At 42.4% G+C, this 15,075-nt stretch overlaps 2 protein-coding genes across 2 annotated transcripts in view; both read right to left on the reverse strand.

Moving 5' to 3' along the window:
• LOC110979254 (bestrophin-2a-like) overlaps positions 1-6,485 on the reverse strand; it is a 58,651-nt gene extending 52,166 nt beyond the window's left edge. Inside the window, exon 1 of the mRNA XM_022234880.2 lies at positions 5,003-6,485. Coding sequence (XP_022090572.2) covers positions 5,003-5,179 — 177 coding nt within the window. The 5' untranslated portion in view covers positions 5,180-6,485. The remainder of the gene's footprint in view (positions 1-5,002) is intronic.
• A 2,332-nt stretch (positions 6,486-8,817) lies between these two features.
• LOC147800299 (uncharacterized) lies at positions 8,818-13,346 on the reverse strand. Its single transcript, XM_022234923.2, has 4 exons — positions 12,513-13,346; positions 11,791-11,962; positions 11,114-11,232; positions 8,818-9,781 (listed from the first exon to the last, which is right to left on the reverse strand). Exons 1-4 carry the CDS (start codon positions 12,610-12,612, stop codon positions 9,546-9,548), a joined length of 627 nt encoding a protein of 208 aa, XP_022090615.2. The 5' UTR covers positions 12,613-13,346; the 3' UTR covers positions 8,818-9,545.
• Positions 13,347-15,075: the final 1,729 nt, after the last annotated feature.

The raw sequence follows: 15,075 nt of genomic DNA on the forward strand, positions 1-15,075 counted from the left end.
ATGAATGATTTATCTCGATCATGAATATTCAAAAATTTAACCAATTAACTAACACAGAGAACGTAACTTCTGTTTGCACACAAACAAATTCTAATTCTTGACAAGGCATAGATATGTTAAATAACATTTTGCGACAGACTACCTGCACATATTCCGAATAGACGGAGTTGATAAATGTAGGATTCAGAGGTGCATTGAATGTCAACATACTAAACCAGCGCAATATCAGGAAATTGAATACTGACTCCACTGAATCCATTTTCCTTGAAACAGAAGTTTTATTAGTTAATAAAAACTGGGATTTGAATGTTCACTCGAAAACGAATGCTGATATTACTAATTCATTTATACATTTTCTTAAATGGGCTGGGAAAACTTATTATAAGATGTCTGTTTTAAGGAGGACAAAATGAGTCAACAGTCGGCTCTAAGGAAAGTTGCACATTTTGAGGCAATGTTGCATTTTTATCAATTTTTTCCACTATTAAAAAACGTAAAAACCATACTATCTTATTTATTTCTAGACTGGAAATAAAGTAAAAAGAAAAGAATCGGCCATCTTCGCCGAACTAACCCCTCTGAATACATGTACTTTTCGAGATGTCCATAATCAAACACAAAATTTTCGGCGTACGGTTCGTTTCTGGAGAAAATAATCATAATACAACAATCATCTCTTCCCATGGGGCCTAGAATAATCAACAAGTCTATGGTTTGTAGGTGCAGAATATAAGTTAGGTATATATCTTTCTTTTTTAGCAGGATTTACAATGGATCCTGTATGGAAAAGACATTGTGAGCCGCATTTTAAGCAAGCTCAGCTAATCTTACGTTTGAAGCCGCGTGCATATCTGATATACCTAACTCCACAAGGGAAAAACCGGGAATAAAATCGATGCAGCCAAGACCCAGTGAATACAAATAGAGTATACCCGCAGAAAAAAAAAAACCGGGGAATTGAACTGAAGATTCAACACGCTGTTGGATTTGGATGCCACGGGTCATGGCCATGTTAGGCTACACGTATATACAAGATGCTTCTTCCATTATTCATTGATGGCATTTAAAAGTATTCTCAAAGACATTCAACGGACACTCCATCTCAGGAGACAGATGTTGTCTTTACCTGTTGACTTTTCCATGATTTAATGGGGGAGCAGATCAGCACAAGTGGGAGTCGAAGGTGGGAATAAGAGGGAAGAGAGGAAAAAACCCCAAAATTACCAGTTTTTATGAAAATGCATGCCTCGGAATCGACCCGCTCCAACAGTCACTTTTCGTGAGTCTGCTGCTCTTAAGTGCTTTAACCTATAACCCACCTCACCCCACACTTTCTTGGCAACGCCCATGTCAGTACTGTATTAGGAAGGCATTTGAGTACAGGGAAGGCTCCCAAGTCATTGAGCACGAATTGAAGATAAAAGCTTCTGCTTGGGACGAGTCCGAAGAGTAGTTACGTCCAAAGATGGTATTCACGCAGCGTTTGATCAACGCGTGATACCGTTCAAATGAACTGGGGCTTTTCCCTGCGGTGCGCAAAAATTCAGAGAAATTAACTCACGTGGACACTTTAAATTCGCGCGCAATAAAGCGCGCCAACTGTCGCGTGCACACAACGGGGGCAGAAATAAGACATGGTGTTAACAGTGTGTCACCTTGCGGCCATCTCGTTATCCACCAGTTCAAGAGTCCTGCTGGTTGACGGCTTCCAGCAGTTACTACGGTCATTTCTGGACGGGGGTGCAAGGAACTCTTAACAAGTTGGCTTTCAAAACCAACGTCAGCCTACTACCGTAAAAGCGGCTTTTCCTGATTCCTTTACACTGCGTTCGCGCGGACGTATGCGTTATTGTTTCTTTTTCAACGCTTTGTATAAAAATGAATGAATAAATAAGTAAATCTAAAATAGGATTTTTGCTTCAGTGATTTGTTTGTTTCATTTTGCTCAGGGTTTGTGTGCTTTTGCCTTTTCGATCATCCCATTAGATTCCAACTTGAAGTTCGTTGACCCGCTGAGAATACTAATCACTCATAATTTCAAGTGTAAAGCAAACACTGCCTATTATTACAGCGAGATAACGAATGTGTCTAAGGGTGTTTCGCCTATTTAATCAACAACTATGCTCCATGGCCAAAATAACACATGCAATGGGGTCAGTTCTCGTTTCTGAGTTAGTGTTTCTACAAACTATAACATTTTGGACTACTTGAAAATTTTAAAAAGTCTCTGCAACACAAAAAGGACGATTTGAAAATAACAGGGCGGGTCCAGCCCTCTTGGCCTTCAATAATTTAAGAAACATATTTTGTCAAATCAATTTAAGCAGACTAAGCGATGCACATCGACTCTGGATGGCAGTATTCTTGCTGGGCTTCTTCTGGTCACGTAGCTGTTTAGTTAAGCTCATGTTCGGCTTGATATTAAGGAGCTAACTGAATTTGACTTAATTTAATGTATCTAGCAGACTAAAACGGATGCATACATCTTCATCTTTCACCGGCGAGAATTCACGGCGAGGTTTCTACTGTCAATGCTGATAATTATAGCGTTATTGAACCTGGATTCCTGGTGCTCAACCTAAAATTGCAATTAATACCGGTACAATGGCTTCATTTTATTATCCGAAGCCTTCTTTGAAAACTCCAGAACCGCCTTTACGAATAAAAATGAACAGCGCTGATTGATAAGATGCCGATATGAATTTTTTAATGGGAAAAATCCCGCATATGAAAGAATTTCGTGTTCACACAGATTTTCACGGAGCGAAGTGGAGCTGGGAGCAAATTCCATCGGAGTCATTCTGTGGGGAAATTCTTTACGGTTGGCTTTATTTTTTTAAATTTTAAATAGGAATCACCCGACCTGCTGCGGAAATGGGTAGCCACGGATAAAAAGCAGAAGTACTTTATAAGTTGAAGCCGTATTTTGGTTTCACGATAAAGCGCACAAGCTGACTCAAACCCGGCAAAATGTCAAAGGATCAACGCAGGATAAGTCCAAAATGTGAAGTTTTTTATGACGGTATACAGACATTTGTCATTTACAAACATTGCCTACCTTTTTTGTATGTGCTGCCATGCAAACTCTGCAGATGGTTTACCCTTGACTAACACTTTGTTAAAACAAAGTGCCTAATAATGTTTGTCCTATTTAAGTTAAAGGGTATTTGAAGGAAGGATTCTCGTTTAGAGTTTGATTTTAGAGCAGCTTGAGATATTTTGACACATTGTGAGTTATTCTTTTGTTTGTATACTGCTGACCAGCCAAGGATTTGCAGCCACCTGTAGGCAAAAATGCAGCTGTGAATTTGTCTTGTTACTTCACGTAATTTTTTGGACAAGTAACAACTCTACCGTTACTTAGAAATGCTCCGTCTCCTTAAACCAAAAGTTTGTCGGTGTAGAAAACATGTTGTACTACGTTTTAGACAAATTCGTCACTGGCAGAGTGTTGCAGAGAAATCCATCATCAGCAGTGAAAATATCAAGGCCAAAACGACATAAAAAAAACAAAAGCTTTAGTACAAAGGTACGACAACATGGAAATAACTTCGTCCATCACTGTTTAGGAAACTACACAGTAGTGGTGGGCAAATGCGGCCTTGATTTTGCCCTTATATGGCGATTTCTCGCAAAGACCAAAGGGGGATCAACCAGCTCTAATACTTTTTAACTGCGCATGTGCAGCGCTGTCACCCAAGTTTCAATTCACACCGTCGCAAATTTTACGTCTGCTGCATTCTCAAGCTCTTCCGTGGACATGGAAACAACAGCATCAGCGGCAAGTGCAAAGTCTAATGGCAACTGGAAAGCAGAAAGAGGAGTCATGACCCTCCCCGGTATCTTTATATGACCATTCAAATAAGCGTTCAGTCACACCGCGAGCCAGACAGAAACCAAAGATTCCCCGGCTGGCCGTCAGCAGCGCTATGGCCCGCTCATCCGCCGCGCATTTCCGCTTTTCGTCAATCCCACTTCAAACGCAAGCACTCCTTGCACCTGCACTCGTACATTATTTGCAGTCATTGTCTCCGCCCGCGCATTACTGATAATGCAGTATTTTCGTGAAAAAACTAAACTTTCCTTGCAACCGCTTTAGAATACAATGAGGAAAACAACACAGGGGAAGGTCTACACACTCATATCGGCTGCTCTCTGAAAGCAGGCAAAACATAATGACATCAACTGGCATTGGAAATCGAGGATAATTGTGTAGTTCAATTACTTTGATGCATCATCTATGTTCTCTGAAGGTGTCGTACAACGACACATCATGACAAAGCCAGCATGCATGCAGGAATGACTCCTTTTATCCACTACATTTAACGACAAAGATGGAAAACGGGGGACAAACAGGCCATTTAATTGAGCATAATGTTTGTGTTTTCTTCTTGAAAAAAAGTGGGCGTAGGCCTAGAAGGTGTGCGTATGTAGATATACGAACGTGGCACCCCCGGCGGAATTTTTCGAGTAGTGGCGTGTTGGCACTAAGCACCCTCGCTCAAAAGCATTTGACTCGCCCTTGGATACAAAATCTATGGCAACACCTGTACAGACTGCATGCTACAGGGCTTGTCTTCCCCTGTAATCTGATTATAAGGACAAGAATTAGGGCACCTGCGAAGATAGATGCACACAAAAAAATTAAGATAGCAAACTTTGCGGGAGCAAAATGGCTGTAATGCCTACCGTACGGATACTCAGTTCACAGTTTTGATATCCTTCCGCTTTTTTTCTTAATTTTATTTTATTCATTCCACGTCTGCTGATTTAAATTTATTTTTAAATAATTCTCACATGTTCAGATTTTATTTCCTAACTCGATACAAGTGATTTTTACAAAAACTTTATTTTGCTTTTCACTTTTGTAAAATTTTGTTTATTAATCTAATTTTGTCTATTTGTTCTATAATTACAACTTGCATTAGGTACTCGGTGTCAACACTTGTGGCTAATAGGAAACGAAAATGCAATTAAAATTAAGGATAGACGTTGCACTTACCTTTCGGAGACACTCCATCTTGTCAAATATGCCTGGGACTTCAGGTTTAGGAACGGCAGGGTGGTAGTGGGAAGACGACAGGGGGCGTGTCGGGTGTGAGTGGCAGGTAGGCGTCGCGGATTGGTATGTAGACGGACGGGTACGAAAACCGTTTACAAACACACTGCTTCCTTGCATGTTAGGCGATGCGGCGCCCACAGAAGAAATGAAGCACTTGCCTGCTCCTCCATTATATTGTACGTGGAAAAAATGTCTTAGTCAACGACAGCGAAAAAAGATTCCCTGTACTTTGGTGATCTGGTGCCCTTGCCAGCAATGTTCTGGCTAATATCGCATCAGTGGTGCGTGTACACCGCTAGTCAAGGCCGCTTGTAGTAGCTGCCTCAACAGTCTCCCAGGACAGAAAAATCAATGAGATTTTTGGCCGACGAAGCTGAAACCTTACCGTTTATTTCAGTGCACACGTGTTTTAGTTGCCTACATCAGCAGATACAAAACGGGCGAAGAGTATTTTTGTTTTTCTACTGTTGATTTTAAACTTCCAACTGGGCGACGTACCGTCTGCAACTCCACTTTATCTGCTGGTTTGCGTTTTTAACACCTACCCCGTCCCTTGGCCGCAAGACATCAAACCCACAGTACCTCTCCTCTGGAAGGAAAATGTTCACTGTCGTACCTCTCCTAGTGTTCATCACAGATCCAATTCCAATGTTTGTCAAATTGGATTGAAAACGACAAGAAAATAGTGGACGAAGATGATACTCCACGCGGGGTAATCATTTGCTTCATCTAATCCCCACGATGTTTCTCGTAGCAACAGCAATCGGCGATAAGCTGTAGGAAAAAATTCAACGGCTTGCTTGCGTGGGCTTGAAAGATGACTGCTAGATGGGTTTAGTACCCCGAAGCCTTTTCTCTTGAGTGCACAGTTGTCTATACCATTGCTGGATCAAGGTGTTTCCAAGGCATCTATAAAAAAGCTACGAGACCGGCTTGCAGCCAGCGAGCAAACAGGCATCGCAAAGCAATCACTCGTTTATTAGCATTGCTAACACGTCCGTTGGAACGGTCGGCCGACACAGTTACCATGACGGACTCGAACCCCGCATGAAGACTGCGTACGCTGCACCTATGCGTCTGTTTTCGCCTGAATCTCCAGCAGCCAAGCTTACGACAGTTACAACCTCCGTACACAAGAATGGTGTGACACAAAAGCAACGCCTACTCACTCACACGCGGCACCACTGGATACCTTTAAAATGAAAGGGATCATCCAGTCAGTGCGGTTCATACCATAAGACCCGATGAAAACGCAAGCCTAGTAACAGTCATGTCATGTGCCTCGAAATATATCGCATACACAAGTACACGCAACACAACGTTGGTATCTGTATATAGAGAGATCGTTCGAATATTAAATTGACGGCAGTACACACAGACACACGTCATACCTGCACATATGTTGCCATTTTAGAATTACAAAATGGGAAGGATACAGTGCATGGGTCGTAAAAACGGCAATTAGGATTCATCTCCACCACCAAGTTCTCTCATTACACAGGAGCAGTCAGAAGCGCGCTCAAATTACGTCTATGTTCTACATCGTCGGTACGTGAATTATCTAATCGTGATGTGCACGTTTTTTTGGTTTGCTGCAATAAAACATAAAACACAAGGCATTCCAAGGACAAGGATTCATTAGTAGGTTGGGTGGTTTGGGGGAAAGTGTCAGGATTCTGGGTACAAAGGTCATAAAGAGAATTGGTGTTTTCATTTGTAAAATAGAGGCAAATCCTGTTGGGGACGTGGATTTGATGTATAATTTTCCGATATGGAGATACTTTGACAAGGGTTTGGAGAAAGGGGTCTCTAGAGGCACGCGGATGGTTTTGAATTTTGTACTTAAAGTACTATTGAAAAATATCAATGGGAAATGGTTTATACATGTATCGCCAGAAAGCGCTTTCATGGTTTGTGTTTTAGCTGGAGCTTTGTTGCTGGGAAATTTAATGTGGGAAGCTGCTAAACCACCAGGCAGTCAGCTAACAGTAAGCAGCAGTAAGCAGTAAGCAGTAAGCAGTGGTGCAACGGGGGGGGGAGTGAACGAGTACCCGTCTTGAGGCCTGTGCCCCAGTGTAACCTCTCCCCCCAGAAATTAAAGGAAGAAAAATTCCGGTCCTAGTCTGCGTCGGTCAATGTTTTACTGTAACTGCACCTCATTGAGTGCCCCTCTTGAGGGTCCCTAAGTGCCCTCTGCAAAATGTACCCCAGTTATACCACCGCCCACCAGCCCTCCTATGACGGCCGGCCCACAAACCCGTCACCAGTCAGTCAACATCCATCCAGAATATGCACCCTGAGCAGGTCGGTTGGAGGAGAGGCAGTCAGCTAACCAATCAGCCAGCAGTCTAGCCAACATCAAACAGCTAACACAACACCATTCAGCCAGCCAAACAACCTCTATCCAGCCTAACAACCTCCATCCTTTGCTAACATATCCTTTAAACTTTCATCCGGGGAATTAGCACGCCAGCCAACCAGCAAGCATCTAACCCGCCAACCACCTTTCATCCATCCAAACCAGAAACAATTAATTATGTAAAAGGCCGCGTTTTCTTTCTGCGGTACTTATAGAGGACGCTATTCATATTTTACAGTTACCGTCTGAGCGGCTAGGGACTGTTACCATGTGGGGAAACTGAATGGGCTATGCACCTTCTCCGGCGTCAGTGGGGTAAAACAAAAAGCTTTACTGATTTTGACATCCATTGCATTCTCGATTTCTTTTCCTGTTTTGAAATAGGGATTGTTTGTTTCTGTGGAGTCTATTTCATCATTTTCCTGCTCGTAGTTTTCGGGCAGACCTGTCTGGCCAGTGATGGATCATGGAGGTAGGAACCATTTACAAGAGAGAGCGGCAGTTGCACTACATGTGGTGCAACGTTGAGGTAACCCAAGAAGATATGGGATGTATCTTTTGTGAGAATTTCTCTTTTAAAATATCAAATTATTCTGCAGTAGAAAGAAAACGAAAATTTGTTGTTGTAACAAATGAACAGGAATTTCCATCAGTAGAATCTAAGAGACGAGTGCCGCCCGGCTGTTGCACTTATGGATCTGTTACCGTATATACTGTTGAATCATCAACAATCAACATTTACTACATACCTGACAGCTTTTATACTGAGATCACTGAGAAGAAATGGACCAGAACACGGTTGGGATCGGTTTCATTGTCGAAAATAAAGGAAATTAAGATTATCAATGAAATAAATCAGCATTAGTCCTTTAGCTCACTGTATTCGCACCTAGAAAACTGCCTTGTGAGTTCTGACACGGTGAGGGAAAAACCCAAAAGTTATGCGGTGTTGACCAAGCATTCAGGCGCACGGACTCCTGAAATTCGCTACAAATCGCAGTTACCGGCTTCCATATAGGACTCTTCTGGGGTCTCGGGGTTCCCGGCCCACCACACTTCCTCCCTGCCCATCCATTTAACCCAAAAAGGGTCGAGCGACCATGCAAGGGAGGAAACGAGACAGGCCCCTAAGCCCTGGCCGCCGAGTCGGCCATACGTCTCGAACCTGTACTAAGGCGCTCACCTGGACTTCGCGGACGGTCCCAGCAGAAGAGCTTACCCGGTAGGCTAAGGTACTGTTGGTATTTGACGGGGTGAATTAGAGTCTCTTATAGCTACTGACTGACAGCAAGTATGGACCGGCCTTTATACCAAGTACATGCAAACATAAAACATAAAACTCAATGTTCAAAAACAATTCAAAATTCAATTTGAATCACAAAAGCCTGACTGGAACACAATTTCAATATAAATTTCATTTGAGGAAGTAAAGACATACAAAAAGTTTGATGACGGAATTACAGGATACAAAATGGTGACTATGAATAAACGTCTTTGAAAAGGCTGTGTGTAAAGAGCTCTGCGATGTATGAACCGATTGCTGAAAGAATTCGTTTATCAAGCATGGAATAACAGGGAATTGTGAATAAAGTCCTTTCTTGCCAAGTCTGCGTAAAATAATTTTGAATATTGGATCTGAACTCTGCATTTATAATATTTCCTTCCCCCTTCGTACCTATCTTATAAATGCCACTCGTGGAAAATTTACTATATTAGAAATACACTACCAACTTGAATCTAAATTGTGGGATTTTATGGGTGTGTTTGTCAAAATATTTATATAGTGCTTTCAATTGACAACGCAAAACAAATAACGGTACCAGTGGATAAAAAGTTCTTCAATTGTCAAATCTTCCCTCAGTTATTTAAATTTTGTCTTGCAAACACAAGCAATCAAAAAATCAATGGAAATTTAAGGCCTCAATTGATTTCTTGCCATTTGAATTTTCCCGAAATTGTTTTATTCTCCCAATAACATAAATAATTAAAAGTAAATTTCTTAGAAGTTTAAAAGTGACCGCGAACACTTTCATCGCCCAAACAAAAATATGAGCTGATGAACGAACGGAAATGCATCATTGGGCCCGTTCGAATGAATTTAAATAATTTTGCTTGCATAGCTGTTCAGTAAGTGACGTCATACGGCTTCTCATTTGTAGCCCCAAAAGGATTGGAATTGTAACCGGGATAAGGTGGTGGGGGATCGACTGATGGGCCTCCGTAGATGGGCGGAGAAGCAGCTGTCCCGTCGACAGATGGGGATAAGGATGGGCTCATGGTGGCGTACTCAGTTGAAAGCGGATATGGCGGTGGCGGATGTGCTATGTTGGCTGTAGGATTGTCAGATCTTTGGGAGGCAACTGTGAGAGAAAATTGATTCGGACTTGGTCAACGATTTAACCCTTCAGTTTAGGGTCCACAATTTCCACAAATTCTAATAGTAGAGAATTTGAGGGCATTCAAGTTGACTTTTTAGCCGATGTGGGCAATTCGGGACCCATTTAAATATTGGTGTAAAACCTGCAGACTGACGATAATGTTTAAAATACCGTTTTGAAAAGGTTTCAAAGCGATTGCGCCTGTTCACTGAACCACAAAAGTAGTATTAAAAGAAACAGAAGGGTGAACGCCTACATAGGGACTAAAATATTGTATGTCTGAGTCGATAAGACCGTACCATCCAAATGGCTCGGTGTTTCAATGGAGTGTAAGCATACTGTTCTATAATAACGGCAAGCTTCATGACTACAATTGTTCGGGGGTCATGCTATGAAAATGAAAATATCTTCAAAAGTCATCAGTTAATCTAGCAAAACTGAAGTCTGGAAGACAGGATATAAGCTCCAGTTCAATGTAAGTGTTGAGCATCTGAGAGATGTGTATTTTTCCGCTAATATATTTGAAGCAAAGGTATCTCTCATGGTTGTCCGTGATAGCCTATTTACTGCTCTGTAACCAGCAGCTTGGTGGGCGTGAAAAGTCGCAGATTACATGTAAAATTGTTATAAAAGCAAAAGCGGGACTCTGATAAAGCGGAATCATTACGATAAACTGAGCTAAACGGTAGAAAATTCTATTTTAGGACTGACAAAGAAAACAATAGCTACGTGGAATTGGTCGTCTCCATTGACAGTACTGTAATAGATTTGAATCCATGACAGAACGAATCATGGAGCCTTGCAAGATGGAGGCAACAAGTTACAGAAAAAAAATATATTTTTCAACTTTTATAAAGTTCGGACGATTTTCCATTTCAGTTTCATTCCGTAAAACCATTTTACATAGGCCAACAACGAACATACTGGTCCTTGTTTTACGGAAAACCGGATTCAGTTGGTAAGCGGTTTTTAAGTCATACTGGTTATGGTGTCAAGTTTAAAAAAAACAATCACCGGGTCATGGGACCACTTCATTTGAATATCACTTAGCATCTAACACTTTCATGTTTTCGTACCATCTTACAGTCGATGTAAGGTAACAATACTTTATTGCTCTTATTTCTCCACTTTTCCAAGTAAAAATACCCCACTTAAAGGTGGGTACGGCCCACGCCAACTCCGTCCCGATGGAATCTTACTGGCAGTGGAACCATAACCACAGCTGCAATGTGGCTCTTTACATAAATTTAGCCTGAACAATAACATGCATTATCTTCATCTATAAAAGAACAAATGCATACTTAATGGTCTTACCATACATTACTGGTTCTTGACGCGAGCGCCGGCTCCGAATGACGAGTAACCGCACTATGAAACAAAACGCCGAAAGCATTAGGAGAACGCCCGTCATTATCGCAAAAGTGTAGCCAATACTGAGTTGAAAAAGAAAAGGAAATACACAATTATTAGTCTCGAAAGGAAAGTTGACAGTAAACTTTCATCTGCATGTTGGTTCTTTTAGGCCCCGGGCTGCCCCCACTGGTTAGAAGAACAGGAAAAATTGCTAAATTAGCCCGAAGGCGTTTTTGCAGTTTTCAATTATTTTACATTTTACCCCAGGTAAGCAGTTGACTTATGCAAAGCTTTTAAACCTTCCACATTTATTCATTTATAGTATAATATCATTTTCAAAGAAGGCGTCTCCTTGAGATCACCGCCATTGATTACAATTAATTCTTGATGAATTGATTCATTTTACATTGTAAAGGGTCCATGTGAAGAATTTTCGGAGATATTTAAGTCTTGCAACTGTCTATATAATCGTCTTTGTACGGATTTGCTGAAGTCAGATAAAACTCTCAACAAAGAGTAATAGAGGCATTATCGAGCGCATCATCTGTTGAGAAAGTATTATGTAGTTACAGTGCTGGGACAGATTCAATTCACAGAATGCTTTACCAAACAAGCATCATTCATGTAGGCCTACCTACCTCCAGTGAGAATTTGTGTACCACTTATATAAACTTTCGTCGCAGCAGAAATTGTAGGTTCCGGAATCGCTTCTGCAGCAGTACGTTTCATCAGCGTTCTCCCAGATATACTGCGGGCAGTCAAATGGCGGCACATATTCACCCGTGCTGTCCACATAGGACGGGCAACCGCCTGGAAGGAGGGTGGTGATTTAAAAACGAACTCATAAATTTGGAGAGAACATAGTGTTACCGTGTAATATAGTACAATGCCATTTCTCGATCGTGGCTCTCTATTCGAGAACCCAATTGGTATTCACTGAAATTATGACTTCAGGCGCCATCGACAGCGCAGAAAGGATAGAGGGAAAAGGTGCCCCAGGACATGCATTGCTCCTACCATCACGCAGCGCAATTTGAAAGACGATTTTACCTTGCCAGAGACAATGCGTTTCGTTTCTTCAAAGCGAACGGTTGTTTTTGTGTACGTTCAAGAAGTTTCTTTATAAGTATGAAGTTTCACTGCAAGTATCAGAATTATTCCGCTAATTTTGTACGCAGGCTGTGGGCCAGGATCTGCGCTATCGCCTGCAATTAATTGGGTCTGTTTCATAAGTGTCTCATTTGGTGTAGAATGGGATCTGAATTGCTCAAAAGCCGTCTTTTCCATCTTTAAAATGGCGAGAGATTTTTAAGAAGTAACAATACCGTAATAGAACTGATAAAGATTGGGAGATTCTCACCAAATGAAAGCCCACAGACAGACAGCAAAAGACCACAGTAAAGACTTGCTCGAGCAGCCATGTTGGTCGCCGTTGTATACTTTGCCCGAGTAAAGTTCATAATCTAAATGTTAACACAGACTTTAAAATAACCGGTTAACCTGTATCAACCTCAGAATAGTACAAAGGTCTCCTCTTTAGTAAGCGCTACGTGTGAAATATTCTGATAATAGTATGCGTAATGGTCCTTCGTTTTATACAGAAGCCACAGCTCTTCCGATAGTTTCTATTAGCGTCTGCCTAATTTTTTACCTTTTAAAAATAATATGTAAAGTGCAAAGGAAGAAAGCTTCAAATATTTTAACATCTAGGCTTTTGGAAGTAGATTGGCCACCCCAAAACCAATATGAAAATCAACACGAGAGAAATAAGAAGCAATTTTTTTCCACAACCAACTGGGCCGATGTTGGAAACACAACACGCGAGGTCAAATTTTGTGTTTATGTAGTTGATGACGTCACGGAGAGAAAGGCACAACAGGCATGCATGAAGCGTGCATGAAGATACATGTAAACTGGCATTGTTGCGGCCCAAATGCATTAAAATGAGGAGTTTTGATGACGTGCAGAAATGCACAATATCACACATTAATATCTTACATGCATCCACTTAAAATCCTACTCTTAGCTGGTCAAAATAATTGCGAGATATGTTCAGAAATGAAGAAGTATAAGACGTTGAAGGTGGAGAGAGGAACGTGTCTTTACTAGCATACATGTGAGGGCGCACTCGTGTTCATGTGGAGTGGCAACAGACTACATGTACATGTATTCATAATAATACGTCACGGAGAATAAAACGATCAGTAGGGAAGTACCCAGGCCAATCTTGGGCCGAATCGCGAGTACGTCATCATGCTTATGTGTGTAAATGTTAGGATTCTAGAAAAAAAACGGCAACGGCTAAACCGTGTCGGATTTTTCTAGTGGAAGTGAGTGGATTCCATTCTTATGACAGTTACTACAACTTATTCGGCGATAAATAAGGACGACAGCACGGAACCTCTCCGCGTTGCTGGGCTTTGGCGGTCCCGAACCTGGCGATGGTCACAGTACCGTACACCGGCAGCTGCAACACAACACAAGCAGTCAGTGAGGCTTTAATATGTATCGAGAGATATTGGGAGCTATAGCCTGATACATTGACGTGTTATAGGCCGATACCGAAACCGAGGACCAAATACCAGACATGGAGTTCTACGCTGGTGGCACCTACAAATACACCTGCTACGACTTCGACGTCAGAGGGTACGGCTGACACAATGAGGGTTGGGTCAACTGATGGAACGGATGGGGTAGCTGGTGCGGGGAGATCTCCTGGTGAGCAGAATTCAACTTCATGCAATGACAGATCCAACCTAAGTAGGCGAGAGCTGGAAGTTACGTCAAAGAATAATAGTTGAGCTGGTGAATGGTTGAGGCGACCAAATATTGTACCCGATCGCCGGTACAACGGGAAGACTTCTTCGAGAAACTATCGGGGGCATTTTGAGGCATGTAAGATGGCCAATGGGTGGACAGACAGACAAGCCAGAGTCTTTTTGGCAGCGGGTTTACAAGAGGCAGCCGTCAAGGTGTTGTCCACTACAATATTAGTTCGGAGATGACCTACAACGAATTAAAAAACAAAGCAGAGGCTAGATTTGGGCCAAGGAGACCCAGAGGGAACTGAGTCAGTCAATCAGGGAATTGACTGCACTGGTGTATCCGGACATCGCAGATGAAGTTAGGGACCGCCTGGCGAGAAGCCATTTTTCAGATGCGATCGAGGATCAAGCCATACTAGAGGAAATATTTCGAGCGCAGCCAAGAACGCTAGACGAGGCAGTCAGGGCGGCAATATGGCTACAGAAAACTTCCTGAAGGTAGACCAGCAAAGGTCCGGGAGGAACCAGAGGTTCACCAGAATGGTAGAGTCCGACTCTACCATGGAGAGGTTGGAGATATTAGTAGAAAACAACTAGAAACGGATGGCAGATACCAGACGGACAGCCCAGACAGAGACGAAAGACTTGGTGACAGGTTTAATGCAAGGTGGGTCCAAAGGTGGGAAATATAAGATACAACAAGGAGGAAGTCCTGCAGGTGCTGACTACAAGAGGCGACCTAGGGAGGACATTGTTTGCTTTAGGTGTGATAAGAAAGGACATTTCGCCCGCGACTGCATACACCCACCAGCTAAGAGGCACTGGGCGGGAAACGACGTGCAGCCTATCCTGAGGCCCGAGGGAAAGCTGGGAGAAGACAAGGGTTAGCAGACAGCTACGAGCAACCATTAGACGATTGAATGGACGGTAACGTCAGAATGCCAGCAGAGAGGGCAAGGAGAGGTGGTTGACGATAGAGCATGGGTCGCGAGTTTTCTACTGGTGCCGGCAATGTTCACTCAAGAACAATCGCCAAGACAATCTACTGGCGCATTACAAGGATTGTCATCAATTCAGCCGGGATGAAGTAAGAATAATCAGAGTGGAGCCCTGTGAGGATAGGGAGTGTGGAATTCGCTCCAGAAGCGAGTTGGAAGG

This window comes from Acanthaster planci, linkage group LG01 (assembly GCF_054643075.1).
Source record: "Acanthaster planci isolate LZ-2023a linkage group LG01, COTS_SCS, whole genome shotgun sequence".
NCBI classification, from domain to species: domain Eukaryota; kingdom Metazoa; phylum Echinodermata; class Asteroidea; order Valvatida; family Acanthasteridae; genus Acanthaster; species Acanthaster planci.

Bases quoted from the DNA above. Each gene is read 5' to 3' on its own strand.
- LOC147800299 (XM_022234923.2), bottom strand. From the start codon at position 12,612: ATGAACTTTACTCGGGCAAAGTATACAACGGCGACCAACATGGCTGCT. The intron at 11,963-12,512 runs GTGAGAATCTCC...CCCTCCTTCCAG, and splicing joins TGTCTGTGGGCTTTCATTTG to GCGGTTGCCCGTCCTATGTG. The intron at 9,782-11,113 runs GTAAGACCATTA...TTTCTCTCACAG, and splicing joins TCAAGAACCAGTAATGTATG to TTGCCTCCCAAAGATCTGAC.